This window comes from Fusarium falciforme, chromosome 7, assembly GCF_026873545.1.
Source record: "Fusarium falciforme chromosome 7, complete sequence".
NCBI lineage: Eukaryota > Fungi > Ascomycota > Sordariomycetes > Hypocreales > Nectriaceae > Fusarium > Fusarium falciforme.
In genome coordinates, this window is record NC_070550.1 from 1,943,957 (window position 1) to 1,970,962 (window position 27,006).

At 37.4% G+C, this 27,006-nt stretch overlaps 4 protein-coding genes and 1 pseudogene across 5 annotated transcripts, besides 1 other annotated feature; 3 read left to right on the forward strand and 2 right to left on the reverse strand.

Moving 5' to 3' along the window:
* Positions 1–41: 41 nt before the first annotated feature.
* On the forward strand, positions 42–1,704 carry NCS54_00920300 (Protein kinase domain-containing protein; the record flags this gene model as incomplete). The annotated part of the gene is made up of 2 exons (XM_053154558.1): positions 42–701; positions 748–1,704. The coding sequence occupies exons 1-2, from the start codon at positions 135–137 to the stop codon at positions 1,702–1,704; spliced, it is 1,524 nt and encodes a 507-aa protein (XP_053010533.1). The 5' UTR covers positions 42–134.
* A 9,692-nt stretch (positions 1,705–11,396) lies between these two features.
* Positions 11,397–14,207, reverse strand: NCS54_00920400 (Hypothetical protein; the record flags this gene model as incomplete). Its single annotated transcript, XM_053154559.1, has 1 exon — positions 11,397–14,207. One exon carries the CDS (start codon positions 14,205–14,207, stop codon positions 11,397–11,399), a length of 2,811 nt encoding a protein of 936 aa, XP_053010534.1.
* A 787-nt stretch (positions 14,208–14,994) lies between these two features.
* NCS54_00920500 (Hypothetical protein) lies at positions 14,995–16,545 on the forward strand (the record flags this gene model as incomplete). Its single annotated transcript, XM_053154560.1, has 5 exons — positions 14,995–15,246; positions 15,311–15,524; positions 15,584–15,659; positions 15,744–16,138; positions 16,223–16,545. The coding sequence occupies 5 exons, from the start codon at positions 14,995–14,997 to the stop codon at positions 16,543–16,545; spliced, it is 1,260 nt and encodes a 419-aa protein (XP_053010535.1).
* A 941-nt stretch (positions 16,546–17,486) lies between these two features.
* On the forward strand, positions 17,487–18,294 carry NCS54_00920600 (SGNH-hydro domain-containing protein; the record flags this gene model as incomplete). The annotated part of the gene is made up of 2 exons (XM_053154561.1): positions 17,487–17,882; positions 17,941–18,294. The coding sequence occupies 2 exons, from the start codon at positions 17,487–17,489 to the stop codon at positions 18,292–18,294; spliced, it is 750 nt and encodes a 249-aa protein (XP_053010536.1).
* Positions 18,295–22,143: 3,849 nt separating this feature from the next.
* NCS54_00920700 lies at positions 22,144–25,642 on the reverse strand (annotated as a pseudogene). The gene is made up of 3 exons: positions 25,184–25,642; positions 23,581–25,039; positions 22,144–23,522 (listed from the first exon to the last, which is right to left on the reverse strand).
* Positions 22,144–25,642: a sequence feature.
* Positions 25,643–27,006: the final 1,364 nt, after the last annotated feature.

Genomic DNA, 27,006 nt, shown 5'->3' on the forward strand with positions numbered 1-27,006 from the left:
TTCTAGGCCCGACACGTCAGCACGAACTTTGCCCTTACATGATCGCTTCTTGTCTTCGCGTAGCTGCACAGTCAGACGTACTCTTAGGCCCTATCGGTCAATTCAATTATCTGAACCGAGATCATTCGTTCACGATGGAGACTCTATACAAGCAACTGAAACAGCTGATGCGCACGTGTCCGCTCGAGGGTCGGCTCGCGAAATTCATCCCGGCTGACGAACTAGATAAGATCACGCTTGCACACATTCAAGCAGGGTTGCCAACGAGAAGACGGTTCTTCTCCTCTTGTATTTCTGACAAAGTTGCCGCAGAAGCAAAGAGGATCTTTTGTGTTCTCGTTCTCATGGAGGAGTCTGCTGCTATGGAGCAGCTCATCAACGAAGGCATCACTGACGAGGACCTACCACTTTGTCGGAACGGCGATGACAGCGACGACAGTGAGTACAACGTACTCGCTTCTGTGAGTGGTAACAAGAGGTTTCCCTCATCCATGTCATGGGGAGAAGGGGACAAGGTCGACAACTTTCTCAAGAAGCAATGGGTAGTCCAGGCACCAATCCTCGACAAACCTGGCTTGCATTTTGTCCTTGAACCGGAGTGCGCTTTGCCATTGACAGAATGTGAAACGGAACTTGCGCAAGGCGGCATGGGTGTAGTCCACAAGGCTAAGCTACACCCGGCGCATCAGCACCTCTTTCCGGTATGTCGAACGACGGGGGAAAAGAAATTCACTGACCTGTCCCTAGGCAGATGCCGAGGCCTACGTCGCTATCAAGGAGTTCCACAAGAAAGAGGACTTTACCAGAGAGAAGAACAACCTTGACATCATCCAACGACTACAGAACGGGCACTTGATCCCCCTGTTAGCTTCCTGCGAAAGGGGTTCTAGTTATTACCTTCTGTTTCCTTGGGCGAACGGTGGCACGCTGAGAGACTTCTGGGGAGAACATGACTGCAAACCCAGAACAACAGGCCTCATTCGATGGGCCCTTGAGCAAATTCTAGGTCTTGTCGACGGTATTCGTGCACTTCACAACCACAACATTCGTCACGGCGACATCAAACCACAGAATATCCTGGTCTTTGAAGAACACCAAGGAGCCAACCTAGCAACACTGGTTCTCGCAGACATGGGTGTTTCCAAGTTTCATAAAGAAGCGACTGACTTGAGAAACTCAGCGACAATGACAGCGGAATCGACAGTCTCTTACGAAGCCCCCGAGGCAGACGACGACCAACGGAATAACAGACCCAGGCCTCGCCGGTATGACATGTGGTCTGCGGGCTGCATGTTTCTCGAATTCACCGTCTGGCTTGTGTATGACTTTGCAGCAGTCAACGGATTCCACAAAAAGAGGAAAGACCAAAACGATCCAGTTTCGCCAGGCAACTTCTTTTCACGCGAACCGGGCCAATCTACAGGAATTCATCCAGCAGTTACCGAAGCCGTTCGACATCTACGAGAGCATCCTCTGTGTAAACACGGGACTGCCCTCGGGGATCTGGTGACTGTCATTAACGATCGTCTTCTTCAGATTAAGCCTGGAGATCGCGCCAAAGCGCCAGAGCTATACGACAGAGTCAAGGCAATTGTTGATGCCGCAGCTGCCAAGCCCGAGTACTTGGGTCAAGAGGTGAAGCCGCCTCTGCCTACCCCCGGGTTCTTCAGCCCACCAGGATCTCGAAAAGGCTCATCGTCATAACTTACACAAACGAAAGGAATTCAACTGACTCTAGGGTATAAGTGGAGACGATGGTCGAGTTCTTTCATCCATTTACTTAATTCACCACCAGGTCGATAATAGATGTTTTGCTAAACTAGTAATAATAACGTAGAAGTCAGAGATAAAACTTAAGCGTACTAAAATCTATTGCTGTTTCTAGAGCTGAGCTCTTATTACGCTAAGCTAAGCCGCTGCTAATAGCTAATGCTCCCAGAGTGTTATAGCTATAATATAGACTAGGCGGAGAAGCATGGCAGAAAATACTCTTACTAAGTATAGACTAAAGGGACTAAACTTTAGATATATTAGTTAAAGAACGAAGTATTAAATGTATTAGTCTTACCTTAGACTAAGTAATAAGAATATTTATCTAAGAACCTTATTATAAGTATATAAAATATATTTATTATATTTTCTTATATAATAATTACCTTAGCTATTACTTTAGCTATTAGTATAGCTTAGTTAATATATATAATAATAAATATAATTATTAACTAAGTATACTAAAAGTCCCTTAACTTATATTATTTCTATTTAATTAATTATTTTTTAATAACTTATTATATCTTAATTAAATAATTGTTACGACCATAATATAGGCTAGGCGGGGAAGCATGGCAGAAACACTCTAACTAAGCAAGGGACTAAAGGGACTAAATATCGCTTATATTAGTCCTAGGACCAAACATTAAATATATCGGTCTTACCTTAGACTAAACCTAGAGAATATCAGTCTAAAAAAAGCAACTATAAGTATATAAAACGCATTTATTATACTTTCTTATATAATAATTACCTTAGCTATTAATATAACTTAGTTATACTTAATACTTTTAAGTATATTACTAGATATAACTTATACTTACTATTACTTAGATTATACCTAGCACTCTCTACTAATATAAACCTAATATAACTAGTTTATCCCTTAGGAAATATATAATTATTATATATTAATAGCTCTTATTTAGTAATATACTATATACTCTAAGTAATATTATTACTATAGCGCCTAATATTAGATCCCCTTTTACCTCTCGCAGTAAGTTACTTATTACCCCTTAATAGGGATAGCCTATAACTAAGCTAAAGGAACCTAATATCCCGATAGATATAGATAATAATAATAAGAAATATATTATCTTAGCCTTATATAAGGATAAAGTCTATAAACTTAGGAATAAATATAATTATTTAATTACCTAGTATAATAACCTCTTAAATAGTATATAAAATAATACTAAAATTACTTAGGAATAACTTATAAATATAAAAGTATTTATAAATAATATATAGAAATACTTTTATTAAGCTATAAGATAATAATAATAATAATACTAGTAAATAATTAATAAATAATAAGACTAGATTAATTAACTTATTATGCTCTAAGCCTAATAAAATAACCTAGTATAATAATAAATTTATAATCTTAGTAACCTAATATTTAAATATAATATTATTAATATTACTTATAAAAATATTAATAAGATTATTAAGCCTAAAGACCTAGAGCTATTTAATAAATAAGCTATTTATATTAGGATATTCCTTATATCCCTTAGGGCATACTAATAGTATTTCCTTACTAAGATAGCTAATATAAAAAATAAGGTCTTATATACTAATAAATGCCTTATAAGTAGCGCATTTACTTAGTTTAAGCCTAAGCTATATAACTTTCTTAGAAATAAACCTACTAAGGAAATATAATTCCTTTTTACTAAATATAAGAACTTTAAGGATATAATTAGGCATAACTTTAAAATTATTAATAAAGAATAATAAGCTATATAGAAACTTAAGAACCTATAATAAATAAAGGCTATTTTAACCTATATAGCTAAGTTTATATAAATTATCTTATTTCTTAACTAGGGAATAAGTGCTCTCTAGATTATATTCTATAAAGGACTTAAGGATAAGATTAAGGATAAACTCTATAAAATAGAAAAACCTAATAACCTTTAGGATTATATTAATATAGCTATTAAGATTAATAACTAATAATTTAAATAATATATAGAAAAATCTAATAAGGGATAAATCTAGGGTAATAAGAATAATACTAATTAGTCCTAAAAAAAGGAATAAGCTAAGAGTAATATATCTTATAAGACTTATATAGGACTTATAGAACTTAGAGTAGCCTAAAAGGATAATAAAGATATTAAGTATTATTATTACTATAAAAAAGGCTATAAGGTTAATAAATATTAAAAGAAATAATAAGATATTAAAAAAGGATATTATTAATTAAAGCTATAATAAAACCTCTTAGAAGGTAAGAAATACCTAAATATAATTAACTAAAATAATAACCCCTAGATAGCTATTTATATTACTAAAATACTAGAAATAGTATAGAAAGGATATAATAAAATAAGACTTTAACCTAGAGAAGTTACTATGCCCTACTAAGCTACTTACCTAATAAAGGAATAAGCTACTAATAATTATATAATTAGTAATATTATAAAAAAATAACTTTATAAATTAATTAAACCTCTAAAGGTCTACTAATTATACCTTATTAACCTAGATATATAAAACCTCTTATTAAAATTAAATAATAAAAAGAAAAACCTTATTAATAAATAATAAATAATTACTACTACTTAGCTAAATAGATATTATAAACCTATTAATTATAATTAGTATTCTATAGGAATATAAATATAGTAAGAATAAAATATTATATAAATCTATAGATAATAGTATAGCTAATATATAGTACTCTAGGAAGATAACTATAAGGTATTAATCCGCAAAGGGACTAGTAAATATTACTAGCTTAGTATAGCTACCTAATATATCTAACTAGCTAGAAAATAATAGAATATAGATAATATAGAGGATATCTATATATAAATATACTACGAGGAAATAGCACTAAACCTAAGATAGCTTAAACCCTATTATAACCCACGGGATAACCTATATATAATATTTATATACCTATAATATAAAGAAATCTCTTAGGTATTATATAAAGATTACTATTATAGCATATATATCATAGATAAATAATAAAATAACTATTTTCTAGTCTAACTACCTTAACCTAATATTAAACCCTACCTAGCCTATAAAACCTTTTAGTATAAGGTAAAGGAATAATATAAAAGACTTAGTATTATTATATTATGCTTTTACCCCTTAAAGGAAGGAGCTATTAGCCTAGAGTAATAGATTATTATTGCTATATAGCGAATTATAATAAAATAAGGGGAAATATTAAATAGGAGTTATCTTAATATAAAAGTAACCCTTTACTGCAAAGAAATATACCTATAATATAAATAATAAGTACTAGTTATATATAACTAGCTAGAATATATAGTAAAGAAAGGATTTAACTTCCTAACCTATTAAAGAAATACTATTAATAAGGAATAATATAAAAGTATTTAATTATACCTTAGAAAAGATTATAGACCTATAGATAAGGTCTTATAAGAATATACTAAATATATCTAATATAGAGACCTTAATAAGGTTTACTTAAAAACCTAATAGCTAGACTATAACTATAATAATAATAAGGCTATAAAATAAAGCTATTAGGAATAGATTAATAGCTAAGTAAATAACTATAATTATAAAGCCTATATAAATAGTAAATATAAGTTTAACTATTTTAGCTATATAATATTAAAAAACTAAATAGCTTATTTAATATAGGGCAATAGATAGATAAATAAGGATAGGAATTGCCCTAGAAGGCCTTTTACTTTATAAATAGAGCATATAGGCGATATTGCCTAGAACTAAAAGTATAAGTCAAGGGAGAATAATTAGACACTTTAGTAGATAGCAGAGCTAAATAGAATTATTTTAACCTAATAATAATAAATAGGCTTAAGCTACTATAGAGGTATAAATAAATACCTTACTTAGTTATTAACCTAAAAGGAACTCTTTTTAATTATAATAATAGTATTATTAATAATAAGATTAATTACCTTAAAGTTTTTATTAAAGGAAAAAACTAAGAGATATTATTTAATATTATACTAAATAAATAATATAATCTTATACTTAGGTATTTATAATTATGCTAATTTAACTTATATTTTAACTAGAGAACTAGCTAGGTGCTTTTTTTTAATAATAAGATACCCTTTATATTAGATAATAACTTAGATATAAGATCTTAAACTTTTATTAAAGCTATTAGAGAAATTAAGTAAAGATAAATATAAAATACCTTTTTACCTAAAGGGATATAATATAAATATTATAATAGATAAAAATAATAAAACTAATAAATAATTATATATATTATATAATAATTTTATAGATTAAAAAAAAACCTTTAATAAGCTAAGAAGATATTAAAAGAAAAATAACTTAAGAATATTTTATTATAATATTATATCTATAGGAAACTCTTTATAAAAAAACTTAAAATAAGTCTACTTAAATATATATATTATAGCCTTAAAATTAAGTTTATTAATAAAAAATAACCTAGCTTTAATAAACTTTACCTATTTAATAAAATATAACTATTAGTATTAAAGGAATATATTAAAGATATACTATAGAAAGGATATATTAGGAAAAGTAAGTTATTTATTAGATACCTTATTATATTTATCCTAAAAAAAAATAAAAAGCTCTAACTCTATATTAACTTTAAAATATTTAATATTATTATAATTAAAAATTATATATTATTGCCTCTTATTAGTAAGTTAAAGGATTGACTTTTTAGGATAAAGTACTTTATAATATTTAACCTTAAAGGAGCTTATAATCTTATCTAGATTAAAAAAAGATATAAATAAAAAACCGCTTTTTATATTAAGTATAAATTATTTAAGTACTTAGTTATACCTTTTAGACTTATTAATATACCCGCTATATTTTAATAAATAATTAATAATATACTATAAGAATATCTAGATATATTTATTATATATTACCTAGATAATATTTTTATTTTCTTTAAAATAAAAGAAAAATATATAGAATATATCTATAAGGTATTATAAATACTATAAGACGCTAAGTTATTAATAAAACCTAAGAAAAGTATATTCTATGCCTTAAAAGTAAAATTCCTTAGATATATTATTTTATATAATAAAATATATATAGACCTTAAGAAGGTCTTAGTAATTAGGGATTAGAAAGAACTAATAAATGTTAAGGAAGTATAAGCTTTTCTTAGCTTTATTAATTATTACTATAGATTCCTTTAATAATTTAAGAAGATTACTATATTATTAATTAACTTTATAAAGAAAGATAAAATATTTATATTTAAAAATAAAGTAAAAAAAGCTTTTAATATAATTAAGGAATTTATCCTAAGTAAATTAATACTTAAGATATTTAATTTATCTTAATAAATTAAACTTAAAATAAATACCTTAGATTTTATACTAGGCGCCTAGATTAGATAATAAGATAATAAAAGACTTTTATACCCTATTATATTTTATTCCTATAAGTTATATAAAGTAAAACTTAATTATTTTATTTATAATAAAAAATTCCTTATAATAATTAATACCTTTAAGGAATTTTAATATTATCTCCTTAGAAATAAATACTAGATTAAGATATATATAAATTATAAAAATATTACCTATTTTATAAAAACCTAAAAACTTAGTAGATAATAATTATAATATGCTAAATATCTTTTAAAATTTAATTATATTATTATTTATATTAAAGGAATAAAAAATAATAAGGTAAATATTATTAGCTAATAACCTAACCTAGATACTAGAAAAATTAAAATAAAAAAATAGCTCTTATAGTTTATATAAAAAGGATACCTAAAGTAATAAATAATTACTTATATTAAGTAATAAATACTATTATATTACTTAATAAATAAATAAAAAAATAAAATTATTATTAATAATACCCTTAGAAAACTTAAGAGACTTATAATTAAATATATAAACTAAATAGAAAGCTAATAAGGAATAATTATATACTAGAAATATGTTTTTATACCTTAGAAATATATAAAAGAATTTATTAAATATTACTATTAGATAATAAAATATAATAAAAAACTTAATAATAAAGACTTCTAGGAAATAATATATTAATATTTTTATTAAGAAAACCTTAATATAAGACCTAAAAGCTACCTTAATTATAAAATATATTATAATAATATATAACTAGGAGATAAGGACTTACTAAAATTATATAGATATAACTAAGTTATAAGGATATCTTATATTATTATTAAAAGTATTTATATAATAAAATAAAAAAATTAACTCTTAAAATAAATCTAAGAATATAATATATAACTCCTAGATAATAAGAAAACTAATAAATAATAAATCCTAAATAAACTATATTATAAACTTATATATAAAATATATAATTACTTATTATATAAATATTAAGGAATTAATAAAACCCTAGAGTAAATTAAAGCAATATTTATATTCCCTAATATAAAGAAAATAATTATAATAATTATTAAATAATATAACCTCTATACAAAAACTAAGGCATAATACTATAAACCTTATAAAAAACTATAACTACTCTTAGTTATATAATAACTATAAGACTTAATTACTATAGACTTTATTATTAAACTACCCCTATTAAAAGAATTAATTACTAAAAACTTTTATAATAATATTTTTATTATTATAAATAGACTTATAAAATTTTCTTATTTTATACCCTATAGAGAATTAATAATAACTAATCAATTTACTTATTTTTTTTATTTTTATATTACTAAGATATATAGTATACTACTTAAGATTATTATAGATTAAGGATTATTATTTACTTTAAAATTCTAATAGAGCCTTATAGGATACTTAGGGATTAATTATAAGCTCTCTACTATATATTATAAAGAGATAAATAAATAAATTAAATATATAAATTAAATACTAAAATAATACCTTTAATATTATATTAATTATAAATAAACTAATTAGATTAAAAAGCTACTAGCTATATAGCTAGCTTATAATATAGCTATAAATAAAAGTATAAAGATTATATTAGCTTATATTAACTTTAAGTTTATATTAAATACCTACTAATAAATAAAAAATATAATTATTAACCCTAAAGTAATCCTTATTAGTAATTAATTAAAAAACCTATATAAAGAAATATAAATAAAACTTAAATTTATTAAGAATAAAATAATAAAATATATTAATAAAAAAAGAATTAAGGGATTAATCTTCTTAAAGGGAAATATAATTTACTTTATAATAAAAAATATTAAAATAAAATAATAAAATAAAAAACTTAACTATAAGTATATTAGATCTTATAAAATTAAGTAAAAAATCTTAAAATATAATTATAAATTAGACTTATTACCTAAGGTTAAGCTTTACTTAATCTTTTATATTTTATTACTTAAATTAATAAAAAAAACTATTTAAATTAAAATTAATAATAAATTAGAGATAGAAGTTAATAGGCTAGAAGAATATATTATAAAAAATATCCTTAATATAAATAAAATTAATAATAAAATAATATATTTTATTAAATAAAAAAACTACCTAGACTTAGAAAATATATAAGAACCCCTAAAATACCTTACTAATATATAATACCTTTTAAAAAACTTCTATTAATAATGCTAAGTATAGGCTTATTAAGACTAATAGTATTCTAATTAATTAAATTAATAGCCCTAAAGGAATATACCTTTATAATAGTAAATAATTCCTTATAGAGCTCGCTTAATTCCTCTAAGGCATAAAGGCTATGCTTAAAAGCCTTATTACTATATGCTTTAAGTAACCTCTTTTATTTCTAAATATAAGTAAGTTTAGCTATTACCTCCTCTAAGGTAGCCTTTACCTTAATCTCCTTATCTTCTAGATATTTATACTCTTAGATATTTTTTATAATTATAAAAGATTAGCTAATAGCTATAAAGAAATATTAATATATACTTATAGAAAAAAGCTATATTAGCCTTATTATATATAACCTTTATATTAATATAATTAAAATAATAATTAAAATAATTAGAGATTATCTTATAAGATAAGCCTTAATAAAAATAATAAATATAAGATATAATTTTAGAGCTAAAAGCCTTAATATAAGTAAAAAGACTTTATACTTTAAAAAGTTTTTATAAAGAAATATACTTAGAAACTTAGCCTAATATTATATTAATAAAAAGAGATTTTTTATAAATTAAAATTACTTATTAATAATACTTAGTCGCTAAAATTAATCTTAAGGATAAGACTAATAGAGGGGGAACCTTATATTATAACTATAATATAAGCTAAGTAGAGAAGTATAATAGAAATACTTTAACTAAGTAAGGGACTAAAGGGACTAAATATCGCTTATATTAGTCCTAAGATTAAATATTAAATATATTAGTCTTACCCTAGATTAAACCTAGAGAATATTAGTCTAAAAGAAATAACTATAAATATATAAAATATACTTATTATACTTTCTTATATAGTAGCTATCTTAGCTATTAATATAACTTAGTTATATTTAATACCTTTAAGTATATTACTAGACGTGACTTATACCTACTATTGCTTAGACTATGCCTAGTACTCTCTGCTAATATAAACCTAATACGACTGGTTTATCCCTTAGGAAACATATAATTATTATAATAATATAAGTAAATTATTTCTTATATTCTAAGCCCCTAAAAATAAATAAAAATTAAGCCTCTAGTATATTATAAAGATATATAATATTAATTAGATAAGGCTATAGCGCTAATAATAGGGCATTTAACCTTAATATAATACTATTAATAAATTATATTATTTATTTAATTTAAAAAAATAGATTTTTATTTATTTTATTCTTAACTTAGATATATAAGGATTTCTCTCTTAGCTTTATAGTATTAAAGCAATAGTAAATTAACTAGTTATTAGTTAAATTATATTACTAATTAATCTATATTATAATTTAAATTTTATTAAATAATATTTATAATTTTTATTATAACTTAAGAAACCTTATAAGTATATTACTAAGGGCTAACCTATTATACTAACTAATTAATATAAATTATAATAGATTATTATATAATACTATAATTTAGCTATAATCTAAGAAAGGCTTATATAGGGATTATAACCTATAGCCTATAATCTAATATAATTTATATAAGAAGCCCTAAATATATAATATATACTTAGTATATTTTCTTATATACTAGCTACCTTAGGTATTAATATAACTTAGTTATATTTAGTACCTTTAAGTATATTAATAGATATAATAACCCTTATTTATTTACGTTCTGGCTTAGAGCCCTAAGACCACTGATGGGATAAAGATGCACTTTGACTGGCAGTCCCTTCAGGCCTTTCGCCGATGTCACGGTCGCAAGACCAGACATATCCCTACAGTCATTACGGATACTACACTCTCAGACATGCCAGGTACCCCTATTCTCCTTCTTGGAGCGACCGGCCCGGCCGGCATTTGCGTCCTCCGGGAGTTGCTGCATCGAGGGCATCCCACCATAGCCTTCGTCCGATCGCCGTCAAGCTTAATATAAGCTGGTCAAAGTTCACAGTCCAAGTATCTCGGTGAATCCAGTATTGCTGCTAACGCCAGAGATGACTCTTCATGCACATCTTGGGCATGATGATCCTTTATCGCGACCATCCATCTATAGAATGAAAATCTATTCATCAAAGTCAACTATCTTGAAGTTGGTCCCCGATCAAGGCCAAGTTTACAATCGCCGCCATTCCATACAGAGCAAGGCTATTTGAACTAATCCATGCGGCTTCGACAATTGGAACCAGTACAGAGCTATTGTTGATAACCGTGGGATTCCAAGTTTGGCTGGCTTTGAATCCATCGCTGTTGAAGAACTCTCTCCAGGCGCGGGCGGCCGTAGTCGCGTTGTTCTTTTCGTGTGCCGAGTAGGCGCTGAATTTAGAGTGACCCTGACGTAGGTTGACACTAAAAGTTTCTCCATAGCGTGATCTCTGCTCAGCTGAGCCCGCGCCGTAGTAATAGCAATAGTCCAGCAGGGCGTCCTTTAAGCCATCAGGTACATCACCAGCCACGTGGTCAAGGAACTGTATTAGTGTCTCAAGCATGCCGAACGAACCTTGGAGACTGCCGACACCCACTCTTCCTTCATTGTCGGGGTCGTCTAACGGGGGCTTTACATCGCCGGTCCTTGAATTGTAAAGCAAACTGCCACTGACGAGACCGAATTTAAGCTTGGCAATGCCATTGGCACCCTTTAGGAGCTTAGTGCGAGCCTCCTGCCACCTCGGTCCGCGGCGCTCCCACTCAATCAAAAATGCCATGGCCAAGTTGGACCACTCTGTACCAACTCCTAATGACAAGCGCGTTGGATCCGGAGTATAGGGTGTGTTAGGGTCGCGAACCTTGCGGCCTGTGTCGGCGTTGAGGAAGGATTGCTCAGCATCGAGGACTTCGTGCATAACCTCACCGATACGCTCGTCTCCGCCGCTAATGAAGTAGAATATTCGACGGTAAATAGGTGTCGAAATGCGAATTTGTTTGGAGCTGTCTCCCCAGTGCTGAACGCCATGGCGCGTACCTAAACCTTTGAAATCGCCAATATGATACGTATCTGTGTCGCTACCATGACGAACCTGAGCCTCAGCGAAGCGGTAGAGACCAATGTCGCCGGTACGCAGGAACTGGTACCAGAAGAAGATGTCAGGTGAGATTTCTGAGTTGTCCCACGCGTAACCGCCGACATCATAACGCCAAGTGTGTCTGTCTGAATCATATGTATGATGGAAATCACCGTGATCCCAGAAGCCATAGAAACGACGGGTCAATGCCTCCTGCTGGTAATGATTGGTGAGGAACCTGAGGTTGCTCTCAATGGTCGCGGCGGCAGTAGTCGTGGTAGTGGCTCCTGGAACGTTCCAGAAGTCACCCAGGGCCTTGGACTCACGTACCTTCTCGGCCGATGAGTACAGGACAGGTGGCTCATTAGTGTGGTTGGCCAAGATGGCGAGTTTGTCCTGGCTAGGCGTTGATTCAAATCCATAGATATAGACCTCGCTTGTTCTGCCTATTCCGTAAGGGGTATTCCACCCTGGCTCGTAATCCTCGTATGTAATTTCGAGAGCATCCAATTGCTTCTCGTAGGTATCCTGACCTAACCCGTCGTGATATGGGCGCAAGTCCATTGGCTCGGCTGACGGGCTGTACAACCAGAGAGTGATGCTTCCCAAATCGTGAGCAGCATTGGAAATATCAATACTTGTGGGATATTTTTTCCAGAAATCTCGGAGACCAACAGCAAGACCTCCCACTGTTGGGCCGCCAAGATATGCAAGCCCTCCTGCTCGAGTGGCTCCAGAAATCTTGACCCAACTCTGTCCCGGCGCTGTACGCTTTTTCAAGTTGAATCCATCGGGTGATAGCTGAGTTAACCTGTAGTCGCTCCAGGCGGGGATCCAGTGTAGTCTCGAGGTAACGCGGCTATCCCACGTAGAAGCATCCGGCGTCTTTCTGCCAGCGACTTGAGCTTGCCGGACCGCCGCTCCAGGGTCTCTCCGAAGCCCCGTGATACCCTTGACAGCTTCACTGAGGAAACCACCATCGGGCCCTGCGATCCTAATGTGTCGATTGTAGAGTTCCTCATCGGCCAAAGGAATATCAAAATGGATGCCAATACCGGCGATAAAGTCATGGTCCGAGTTGCCATCGTATACAATTGAGTGAACCATACGAATAGCTTCCGAATCCTTGTAAAGGTAGAAACGGACCACAAAGGGCACCCAAGGCTTGTGATAGTCGCGAAACAAGCCTTCTCGGTTCGAATGGTGCAGACCTCTAACAGTAACCAAGGCCCGAATGGAGCTGTCTTTCTCGATAGTTGATTCTGTCACACGACCAATGCACTCATAAGTCTTGAGATCTTGGTGTTTCGCATGCTCATCCTCGAGGTCTTGAATGTTGTTGAGAGATCGAACGATTAATTTCCCATTCTGGCCGACGATTTTGCCACCCGCGGTCTCGATAGAACCGATGAGGGCCGGGCCAGACTTTGGAAACTTGACACGGATCTTGCCTGTATCAACAATAATTTCGTCGCCAGAGTCTGTCCCCATCATGTCGACCTCTCGCCTATCAGGCCCGGCAGCCCTGTTGTGTGTTGTCGAGTTGTCAATACCAGGACCAGAGGCGGAGATGGTATAGCCGTCTGGAACCGGTGAAGATGCCGGCAGTGCGTGACCAGACCACTTGATAGACCCATCCGGCCAGTATCCAGTCACCCATGACTGAAGCTCCGATTGGGATGGGCCAGTAGAGATCCTGAATTCAGTTTCCTCGGAACTAAACTTTCCTCGAGGCCAAGGCACCCCAAAAGTGACGCCGCTAAGGTATTCAGGTTTGAGCCCGACCCAACTTATGTCGACCTGCTCTGTATTGACGGCTCGAGTGGCGATGGAAGCCGCAAAGACTCCTCCTAGGGACGTAAACAGGTAGAACGTTGGAAAAAACATGGCAAAAAGACGTGCCATCATGTTAACTTGACATTTGCCATTGAACTAGGGACAGAAGGAAAGGAAAAGCAGCATGTTTATAAGTTGAATAGGGCGTTTTCGAGGCATCTGTGGGGTTAGAGACTGACTCCCCTTGTTCATTTTGTTTCTCTACAATTACCCAAAATGATAAAGCCACCAATCAGTTTCGTGCCCTTGCCCCGGTTGGGACGTTCTATTTCAAGCCCGACTCATTTACTCCGAACAGCTGATTGAGCATCTTTTTAATCCGAATGCACTAGTCCGAGCTCCGAATGAACTGTAGCCCTTTTCTAATACCGCGATTACTGTCTGTCCGTCACCCCGAGGTGGATGGTCCGAGGTGGATGATCCGAGGTGGATGATCCGAGGTGGATGGCCGGAGATGTGCATTTTCTAACCGACGCGTACGCAGATATCAGGAAGCGCGACTTCAACAAAGTGCGCTTGGCTGCTTGGCATCACCGGCTTCTGTGAAGACCATGATGCATCGTCGGTCGACAGTGGGGTGGATTTTCCCCGCATTGGCGGAACATGTTTCCCCGGACCCCACGAAGAGAAAAAGTTGTCCAACACTTCTCGGCGCGCGGGGTTGGTGTTTATCACATGGTGAAGGGTTGGTGGCCGGTAGATGAAGATGCAAGTCGAGTCCCTTTAAATCACCTTCCGCTCTGACTGTAGAATAAGACAATACCACACAAGTCTTTCGCAGTTCACAAATTGGACCTGCTTGAGCCAGTCGGCGCAGAAATACCATCTACATCACGCAATGCATATCGGTAACCTCTTGAAGTTGTGGTCGTTGTTGTCTCTCGTGATCGAGAGGGCTGTCGCCAAAACTTGCGAGATTCCTGCCCAAGGGAACAAATCTGGTGATGATTCGCCTGCCATCATCAAGGCTTTTACCGAATGCAGGAAGAATTCCGACATCATTTTTCAGAACACCACCTACTACATCAAGAGAGTATTGAGCTTCAAAGACCTCAATAATGTTAACATTGACGTTCGAGGTCGTCTTGAGGTCAGCAACTACACTGAACATAACGATTCCTTCTGCAAAAAGGAATGCTGACATTCGCGCGAAGTGGGGAACCGACATTGAGTATTGGCTCCAGAACTCCCTACCCATTGGCCCAGGGAAAAGCCAGGACAGCTACCCGCCGGCAGCGTATCAGAATCAAACGACAGCTTTTATACTAGGGGGCAAAAGGCTGAATGTGGAGGGGCACGGATACGGTACCTTTGATGGCAACGGTCAGGCCTGGTACGATTTCGTGAATGGCCAGTCAAATTATCCAAGTAAGGCTCCCCTTCCTTCCGCGTTCCAATGATCATATTATTCGTGCTAAGAAATCGAGATCGCCCTCACATGCTCGTCGTGACGGCACAGGACTCTTACTTTCACGGTCTTCGTTTTGTTCAACCTCAGATGTGGTAAGTACAATTAGCTACTATGCGCTCCGACTGGAAAGAAAAAAACGACAATCTGAACAGCCCTGTTCGCTAACGCAATGCAAGGACTGTCACCGTCGTTGGTTCCAAGAATGTTGTTCTAGAGGACATCTTTGTCTCAGCCATTAGCAGAAGCTCGAAACCGGCACGCAATACTGACGGCGCCAATACCATGTTCTCGGATAATATTACCTTTCGGCGGTGGGAGATCGAAAATGGCGACGATAGTATTGCAGCCAAGGCAAACTCAACCAACATTTTGATCGAAGATTGCATCTTCCGCGATGGACAGGGAGTTGCTATTGGTAGCATTGGGCAGTACTCGAACCGCTTTGAAATTGTCGAAAACGTCATGGTCCGCAACGTTAAGCAGTATGGATCAAACTACGTTGCTCGGGTCAAGACGTGGACTGGTGAGCAGAATGAGTGGCCACCGAATGGCGGAGGCGCCGGTATTGGCTGTAAGTTTATTCATTATTTCATACTCTTCTCCTTACAAAACATGAACCAGATCTGCTGACACAAGACGCACGCCCCTTGCACAGACGCGCGCAACATCACATGGGAGAACATCACCATCGAGGACGGCGCTAAGTCACCACTCATTATCAATCAATGCTACTCCAATGTAGCCAAGGTTAACTGCAGCACCTCCACATTCGATATATCTGACATCAAATACTTGGGCATTAGCGGCACAATCAACACCAGCCGATATGCTGCGTTCCAATGCAGCAGGTCCCAAGGCGGCTGTGACGGTATCGTGATGGACGACGTCGAGTTCGTTAATGTTAGTGGTGACGAGGATCAAGAGGCAACGGGCATCAGATGCAGCAATGTAAACGATCCGGAAGGATTTGAATGCTGAATGGGACTTAGTTATAAGTCGTTATGCAAGAATTGTAGTCTTCGGCTCGACGATAAGCGTGGAATTAGGATTAGTATGCGTTCCCATACACATAGCTGATTATTACCATTGACTCAACACTACTTCCCATTAGGTCTCCCAATAACTTATCTGTTACGGTCATGTAAAAGGAACCAAGCTGTAGCCAAGGAGTCGATAGGTAGACTGTTTAAATAGTAGCGAGCTGATCGAGTTAAAGCATCACCGCTAACCCTAGGACTTGTCCTAGATAGTAAGAATAAATAATTCTACTTAGTATAACCTATTGCTAATACAGAGTCACCTATCTAGTAATGTACTATTAGAAACCATACTAATAAGACATGATCTACTAATGGGCAGTAACCTGCTAATGGTGCCATACAGAGTCTTTAATTCAATTACTTCATCATCACTCCGTATCTTAAAAGCTCCATTCGTCCGGACTGGGGTGTGGGGTCGATAAAAGACTTGCTCAGATGTCAAGCGGATGACGGACAATGTCTCTCGGGTTGGAGGTTCAATACCAGCCCGGCCCACATATCCCCTGTCGAGATTGTAGGGATCCCTCCCTCGCCCAGCTCATCCCCCACTCACCCCGGATCCTTTTGTGCGGGGTGTCGACTAGGCTTATTCAATAATGACGATTGGTGGGATAAATAAACAAGGTGCGGATGGCAGTCAACCGAGGCCTCTATGACCAACTAAGCCTAGTGAAAGTCACGATGCAAAATGAAGACATCATCTTTGATATATCCTTTTTTTTATTTTGCAATTTTGCAATTTTTTATAAGTAGCAACAAATTCCGCATCAAGTTTTCTACCTAATTCAGAGCACAACAAGTTCGTTTATCAGCCGGAGCTCAATCGCAGAAGAATCCTGCATCTCTTCGTAACCTTGTAACAATCGAGGGCCAGTCACTATGAGGTTTCCTATTGCTCATCTTTTTTCCATCACACTCTTCGCAATTATCAGCGGTGCGAGTCCTGCGAACTTCTGTGCAAAGCCTCCTTACTTTTTGCTCATTGGCGACTCGACCGTCGCTGTGAATGGTGGCTGGGGAAATGGCTTCCTTTCGTACTTGAAGAGTCCAGGCCTAGGCGAGAACCGTGGAGTCAGCGGTTCAACAACTGTCTCGTGGAAGTCTAATGGCCGATGGGACGCTCTCATCGAAACTATTGAAGCTTCTAAAGGCGAATTCGAACCCATTGTCACGATTCAATTCGGCCACAATGACCAAAAGGTCCTTGGACAAGACGAATTTCGAGACAACTTGCAAGCAATGGCAATAGAAATTGAGGAGGTCGGCGGTACTCCTGTAAGTTAAAGAGAATCAGCTGTCCGTTTTTTTTTTTTTTTTTTTGACCGATTCGTAGATCTTCATTACATCGCTTACACGGAGACGATTTGAAGACGGTCAGGTCGTGGAAAATCTCGCCGACTGGCGGAATAAGACTATCGAGGCTGCCAAAGCTGTAGGTGTCAAGTGGCTGGATCTCAACAAAGCAAGTACGGACTATGTGAACACCATTGGGGAGGACAATGCACACTACTACAATCTGAACGGCAGTGATCGCACTCATCTCAATTTGGCAGGCGAGATTGTCTTTGGCCGTATGACTTTGGATCTCTTGCTCAAGGCTCGTCCAGACTTACGCATGTATTTTGAGTCCAACGTAGAACTGTCGGATAAACTTGCCAATGGCGAGTTCGCTACGGGGGAGGAATAGTGAGTCTTTCGCCAGAGAGGACAGGGTGGCATCAGCCGGAAGGGAGTCATTGGAAGATGAATCTCCTAATCGAAGCCAGCCCGAGAGATTATCCTACGGAATATTTAATGAGGATAGATTTAAGGCCCATTCTAGAGTCTAGGGGAAAATGGGAAGGGGAGGTCGGGGTTTTATTAAAAAGCGTAAATATTAAATTCTCAAGTGTGACGATCGTGTATTTCCCAAGGGATAAACCAGTCGTGCTAGGTTTATATTAGTAGAGAGTGCTAGGCATAGTCTAAGTAATAAGGGGATAAGTTACATCTAGTAATATACTTAAGGGTATTAAGTATAATTAAGCTATATTAATAGCTAAGATAGCTAGTATATAAGAAAATATAAATAAATATACTTTATATACTTTATATACTTTAAGGCACCTCTTAGATTAGTATTTTTTAAGCTTAGTTTATATAAATTACCTTATTATTAAGACGGTCTTTTATAAATAAATTTCTAGAAAAATAAGCTTATAAGACATAAGCCTAGGACTTTCATACCCTTTGCTATGGCTTATGCGCTTTCCTTTAGAGAGCCTATCTAAGCAATGTCTGCTTAGATAAGCAAGATATAAGGGAGTGTCAATATTGCCCCTTTTGGGCTTATTTCCCTTTTAGGAAGGCCACGTGGTCTCGGACTGAGGTCTTTATTATAAGCCCGATAACGCCATTAAACCCGTCTCTCTCTATAGGGTATTTCCTATCTGGTTTTAAATATCCTAGTTTAAAACCCTATAGGTTTTAATATCTATTATGCTATAACTTGGCTTCTAGTTATCCGTTATTAGCAAAGCTAATAGGGTTTTCAAGCCTGGAATTAGAGCTATCCGACGGTATAACTTTTATCTGAATCGGGCTAATAGATTCCGAGCTTTTGCTATATAAGCTATATACCTTCTCTTAAAAATAGCTCCTTAGATCATTAACCAATTCAGACAATAAGAACACTAATTAGAAGCTGGTCTTTTCTATTTTAACCCTATTATCTATTTGCCCCACTTTTATTGTTCTATGATTCCTTACCTAGCTAATCAGCTTTATATAAGGACTGATTCCTCTGCCTATTCACCTCCTATCTCTATTACCTACCCTATAGTCTTTGAAGACTATATTTCCTCTATTTTTCAGTCTTTTACAGTTCTTAAGGTCTTTACCACCTAAGACATTAAAGGCTTAGTTCTTTCCTTAGTAAAAGTTTAAAATCTCTGATCTAAGTTATTACTTTATGTAAAAGACTGAAAAATAGAGGAAATATAGTCTTCAAAGACTATAGGGTAGGTAATAGAGATAGGAGGTGAATAGGCAGAGGAATCAGTCCTTATATAAAGCTGATTAGCTAGGTAAGGAATCATAGAACAATAAAAGTGGGGCAAATAGATAATAGGGTTAAAATAGAAAAGACCAGCTTCTAATTAGTATTCTTATTGTCTGAATTGGTTAATGATCTAAGGAGCTATTTTTAAGAGAAGGTATATAGCTTATATAGCAAAAGCTCGGAATCTATTAGCCCGATTCAGATAAAAGTTATACCGTCGGATAGCTCTAATTCCGGGCTTGAAAACCCTATTAGTTTTGCTAGAAACGGATAGCTTAACGCCGGGCTATAGTTGGAAGAAGCTGAAACCCTTAAAGGTTTTAAACTAAGAGATTTAAAACCGGATAGGAAATACCCTATAGAAAGGCATGGCTTTATCGGCTTTATCGGGCTCTATAAGAGCCCTAAGTCCGAAGTCACGTGACCCTTCCTAAAAGGGTAATAGGACCTAAAAGGGGAATTATTGTAACTCCTTAATATCTTGCTTATCTAAGAATATAAAGCTTAGGTAAGCAAGCTATAAGATAGCGCATAAGCTATACTATAGGGTAGTAGAGTCCTAGGCTTATATCTTATAAGCTTTATTTTTCTAGAATTATATTTATAAAAGACCTTTATAATAAGGACTTTTACAAGAACTATATATAAGGGTAAATCTAAGTTTAAATATCTTAAAAGATAAATTTAAAGGCACAAAAGTAAATCCTTTAAGTTAGTCTTTAATCTCATAAGGTTTTTTTTTAAAAAAGAAATTATAGATTTAATTATTTTATAAATAATTAAAAATAACAACCTTTAAGCGATAGATAAATTACTTAGTTAATATAAAAAAGTAAAAAAAAATAAAATTATAAAAAGAAAAATTTTAATAACTAAAATACAATAAATAATTAATTAAATAAATATAAATATATAAATAATAAGTAAATTATTAAGAAATAATAATTAAAAAAAATACTATAATTAGGTATTTAATATTATAGTATTTATAATAACCCTAATTATAATATAAAAACTTATTAAATAATGTAACATAATTGGGTGGCATGCCAATTGAGCCAATAGACCCCTTTTGCAAAAGTGTCACGGCCCAAGGGACCTCCAGGTCACGTGACAAGAGGGATCCACATTATCCCACCAACCACAAATGGATCAGTGCGGATCACGCCCTGCAGGCCATGATCCCCTCTGATCCAGCAAGCAGGATCATGACGGCTCAAGCCCTGCAGAGCATGATCCATCATGATCCGCCTCACGGCACAAGAGTATATAGGACACGCTCATTGCACTTTCTTATGTAGTAGCTACCTCAGCTATCAATACAACTTGGTTACACTCAATACCTTTGAGCACATTACTAGACGTGACTTATACCCTCTGCCTCAGAGTACGCTACTTGATCCTCTGCCAACATAAACCCAGCACGACCGGTTTATCCCTTGGGAAACACACGATCGTCACAAAAAGATCAACCAGTTCTGGCACTTCGTGCCGGAACCGTGCCACACCTCTATCTATAAGGCTCTTCCGTGGTCACGTGACCACGCACGTGACCCACTTCCCTACAAATAATAACTAAGATATCTAAGGAAAAGTATAATAAATAATCTTAATTAATTAATTAATTTATAATAAAAATATTATAATTTTAATTTCTAAGGTTAAGACTTTTATAAGATTTATATAATTATAATACTTACTTATTATATATATGATTTTTATTATAATTTAATTAGGAGGTACATTCTTAGATTTTACTTAATTATAAGAAATTATAAGAGATATATATACTTTTAATAGTATATTTGCTAACGTATTTAATATGGAAAAATATAAAATAATATAAATAATTTAATACTTAACCGCATAGGAGAGAATAAGGTATACCTCCTCTATGAGGAATAAATAAAAGGGCATGATCTTCTAGCTTAGTTAACCCATTAAGGGCCGGGCTTCACCCATAATAAAGAACACATTGGAATAAAGCGGCTTTTCAATAAAATATGCCCCTCGCGCATTACCTAAAGTAACATCTTATAGCAGGTATTAAACGGGTTTAGAGAAATAGCAAGCGAGAGACTGATTACACATAAGCTCACAATAACCCCAGGGGATAAAAGAGTAGTAATTTCCATAGGCTGCCTAGCCCTTTAATTGCTTTGCAAACGACCTCCTTCAACCCAGCAGCCTACTCCTCCTCCCCCAATCTTCCAATTGGACCGTGATACCTCCCCCCCCTGACGACTCACCGCCACCGAGAAGCGATTGTAAAAGGGGCTTGCTGCGTGATCCCAGTGATTTATCCCTTGCCACCACATGCGGGTCCATCTCAATCCCAACGTGTCCCTTTCCATCGTGGCCAATATATCTCCCGAACGAAAAAGTCTGACTTCTCCAACCCGAAGAAGCGCCGCCGCCGTCTCTCACGGCCCGGCTCGGTGCTATGTATGCCAAGACTGACCCGAGTGTGGTGGGAAATCGCGGCAGGACATACGGGGTTGCCCGCGAGTAGAAGAGTAGCACGACTGCAAGATCCAGACCGAACACCGTCATGGATATGACGAAAGCAGTATTGTCCATGAAGATTCGAGTCTCTCTGGTGACCCGCTTTCCCTCGATGGTGGACTCTTGCTCTATGGCATCGAAAAAGTCGGTATTTCGGCCGAAAAACGCAGCCACTATTCGACTATACACTTTGTTGATGACTGGAGTGAGCTTGGTAAGGTCCGGTAGAGGAAGCTTGGGATCGATAAAATCTCGAGGCCCAGTTTCCAAGTATATCATCTGAGAGATCCAGTTGAGCGTGTTGGTGCTGTTACTCCAGGAGTCCACCGGATAGAGGAGGTTGTTCAGGGTCATGAAGAAAGATCCGGCATCACTAGTCAGATTGGCGTAGTGTAAGGCTGGTTGACTTCCGTTTATGAGCTGGTAATCAAGCACATGGCCCAATCGGTCGACCGTGATGTCGAACATTGCCGTTTTGAGAACTGGTCGACACACGGAATAGCTCGTTGTTATGGTCTCATTCTCTTTCAATCCGTCAGGTGCTCGGGCCCAGCAAAGTGTCAAGGCAGGGTTGCAATCGATGCTGGGAGGCTCGGACACGCCACCAAAGACAAGACTTTTGTAGTACGCTGCTGCTGCGGGTGCGTTGCTCTGCTTCTGCAAGGCGTCATGAATCAACTGCCTGCCAATACTTTCAACATTGTCGTCACAAATAGAAATGATTCCCGAGCTGGTGGTGGAATGCTCTTTGATGACGTGGGATGAGGCTGCTACTGATGTGCAGTTTGCATCGGCTCCAAGTCCCATGGTTCTCAGAACGTAGGTGTCATCGGGGCCATCGTCTCCTGACCCTAGGATCTCATGAGGCTGAAAGTAATATTCAGTCGAGACCCATGGGATCAATTGTGCGTCATACGTCATGTTTGCCAGGAGCATAAACATGAACTCGTTGGAGAAGCCCCACCTCATTTGATATGTTGCAATGATTGTCGCATTCAAGTGCGTCTGATTGTACTTGGGCTTGAACAACCGCGGATGCTCGACTGTCGTCAATCTTTCGTTGAAGAGCGCTCCGAGGCTGACTGCCAACACGTTGGCGAGCAGCGTGACAAGACAGAGCAGAGCAAGCAAAATATGGCGAGATTTTAAAGCTCTGTAAAACACCATCTGTGGCGGAACAGACGTATACTCGGCCTTGATGGATCTCTCTGGCCTGGATGAGCCTAACCAAAGATCTTGAAATGGCTGGAATATGCAAAAGGTGCGCGTAAGGAATATCCAGAATGGCTCAACCACTGTCGCAAATACGGTCGGTACGTAGTTCTCCAGTAGCTGCCGGACCTCGAAGTTCGAAGACGGGCGAGTAAGGCCTACCGTGACATTTTATTAGTTGGCTCTTCATAAATGCAATGCGATGCTGCCACTAACCGTTGAAGTTGACCTCCTGGACCTTTAAATATGACAACACACCGACCCCAGCGGCGATCAAAACCGCAAAGGCGCATCCCGCTGTTCGTCCGAGTGCTAATGGCTTGACCGGTTTGTAGTAATTGTCGTTGGCCAAGTCCTGATGCTCCTCATCCGACGATTCCAGATTTCCTTCCACAATGATCAATTCGTTTTGACCCGACTCGGGGTTAATAGTCAGCTGAAATCTGTAGTCATGCAAGTCGCGAGCGAGGCGCTTGTCGGCCGCCATGTCCATGGGCCAGAAGAGCTTTGAGACCATAGGGCTGTTGTGGGCGATGTAGATCAGATGATCAATTGAGCCGGGGGCCGTAACGAGATTGCAGGGAGAGGATTTCATGTGATACGCAATGAGTCCGGCCGCCACTGCAATGAGCAAGAGCAGTACTTCCACAATGATAGCCAAGACTCTGCTGACAACAATGCCAGTCATGGTGAATGTCGACGTACAAGTATCATCATCAACCAGGTCCGTATTGTTGCCAAGTCTGTCGGCAATGGAAAGGCTGAAAAACTTCTGGTGGACACCACGGACCAAACTCTCAAGCCGCAAGGGGTCTGATAATAGATCAGGAGATCCGTTGTAGCCGACGATGCCGTACTGAAGAAAATCAGAGCTGCTAGGGCTGAAGCCGGAATCCGGGACAAAGAAGTCGGGTGATTGGGTATCCGTAATGTCTTGGTCGCCTGAGCCCTTATTTGTTGGAAGAACTGGGTAGCTGGGAAGGGACTCTTTGTAAGAGGTCATATTAATCTCTGAAGAAGTCAGATTCATCGATTCAGCTCGGGCCTTGATGCCGTCGTTGACCGGTCTTAAGCCTAGGACCGCAACAGTAGCGAGGACTGCCTGCTTGCGGAATGACACATGGCATTGCAGCGCTGTCAGGTTGAACTCTTGCGAGTTGGTCGACGAGATGTTCATTTTCTTTGTCCACAACACCAGAGCCGAGTTGTGGTCGTCTGGCTGGTTGGAGCAGTTCCAACTCATTGCGTCAACTAAATCGAAAGGTCGGCTGTCTCTGTAGTATAGCCATACGTCTGTCTTATTTGGGTCCAGATTCACATCGGCGAAACAGTCATCTGCAGAAAATCGATAGACCAGTTCGCCGTCGTCAGTCTTGTTGCCCGTATTTCGGTAACTCACGGGGGAACAGTCAACCTCTGCCCATAACTTGGTGGTGTTGGATGTCCAGGTCTTGTTTTGACCCGAAAGGGCAACATCGTTGTCGACATAGAATGGCAGAAGAGCGTATTCTGGAGTTGTGAATGCTGGGTACGAGTTGTTCATCCAACCGATGGCGTACGCTCGATGGAGAAAGCGCAGGTCTTGAAGCTGTCTGTCCGGCGGTAGAAGCTCTGACCTCTGCGTTATCGTTACAGGGAGGGTATGCGTTGCCGCAGATGTTCCAAACAATGCAGTCTGGAGAGGCGTCAGGACCCAAAAGAACAAGCACCATGATGCTTCCGGATAGAAACACGGCCCAGTGTCTACTCGGTCAGTCCATCTTCTTGAGAGAGAAAAGAGCAAGGTTCGTTCATCTTACCGTCGCTTTGCAGCACGAACAGGCGCCACAGCAATAAAGTCAGAGGGATAGTCGAGGAGGATCGAGTTCTGGGCGGTTGCCCCTTCTGGCTTGGAGAGTTCGGTCCATGGCTGGATGCGCTTAACATCGAGATCGATCCAGTTCCACAACAGGCTGAATAAGACAGCGACAATATTTGGGACATATCGATAGCCGATGATGGCATACTGTGGTATCTCGTTGAGGGTTGGTGCCTGTGCTAAACCCTTTCGTGCCTGGCTCTGCTGGGCCGAAACCTCGACGATGGCAGCGAGAAGCAGCGTTAGCACAACAACACCAACGAGGACAGGTGTTGATAAAGATGGCGGCTTCCAGCTTCTCGTTCGGGGCGCGACTGAAGCTGGTGGTGCGTTGGTCCGAGTCGCCTTATCCCCGTCCCACAGCCTAGACCTCACTGGAGGAGTCGACGGGAGCAAAGCTCGCGTCTCGGGCGATGACATTGCCTGGCTTTTTTTTTTTTTTTTTGCTCGCGGCAGAGTATGGCGATATAGCTAAGATCTGAACTTCTGGCCTCGACACGTCGGAAAGATGGAAGAGAAGGACCAATTTCACACGACGTGAGAAAGATGAAACCAAGGCGTTATTTCGCGACAAGTCAGCCCCAACTTTGGAGGCGCAGCGGCTCCTACGATACCCTTGTCGCTGGGTGGAGATGTTTCGCAGACCAATAAAGATGTCGTGTTTCTATCCACCCTCAGGCTGACTCTCTGTCCGGTGGCCTAAAACGGGCAGCAATACGAGGGCACAATGGTGGGTGGGCCACGACATGTTTGCCATTGCCAGAGCCGTCAATAACAACACCAGACACATTATCAGAGTAAAGATATTCTAATCTCAGCCCGCGTCTTGAATCCTGGGATCATTGAGCTAGAGATTTGGCGATGCACCTTTTTTCTTTTTTTTTTAATTCTTATTTTTAATATCGCTGTCACAAAAGCAACATATTCCTAGACGATGAGTTCCCTTCAACGTCAAATATCCAACTCGTTGTATGAACTCTCAACTCAGCCTGAGCCGACCTTCCTTTGCTGTTCTCAGTGCTCAAGCTAGCTCCCCTCGCGATCTTGATCCCGATGATCAAGTACGCAGGCTTCCGCCAGTTATGTACGTGAAGGTCGGCCTGCACCCCGCATCTTCGAGTACGTGCGCAAAACAGTCGTCATCTAGCAGTAAATACTTTGTCTCCAGGATGTCGAAACTGTGGTATTCCACTGACGACTTGAGTTGGCTAAAGTTGAGGCCTCCCTCGACGAACTGCATACATATCGCCCAGAGTCCGACTCTACCTGAGCGCACCTGCTCAAGAGTAGTTTGCCAGTCGGTTATCGTTCCATCATAGGGCACTGGTGGCGGGATAGAGGTGATGTTACTCTTGGGGATCTTGCTCTGGGGATTTTCGGGGTCTTTGATCAGGTGCCTAAGCACTACGATGTCGCTGTCGGCGGGGATGTCCCAGTTTGGCGACGGGATGTAGGTGGGAGTATACGACGACACCGTGATATATTAGGCAGGGGCTTACCGTCTGCGAGACAATACTGACGGCAAAATGGAGTGCCACTACGAACAACTTGGGCACCAACATGTTTATAGACCTTCTCGAGCGGGGAGGGGAAGCCGCGCAGCTTCTGGGGCCAATAAGGTTACTCGGTTATGGGACGTGCAGCTGCGCCAGGTTATTTATTGGATGTAGCAAGTGAACTGCAAAACGTAAAGAGAAAGGTAAGAGCAGGCTGGCACGATTTACTGCGGCACGATTTACTGCGGCACTTCTTTGCAAGTGGCTGGTTGTACGTTTGAGGCCTCA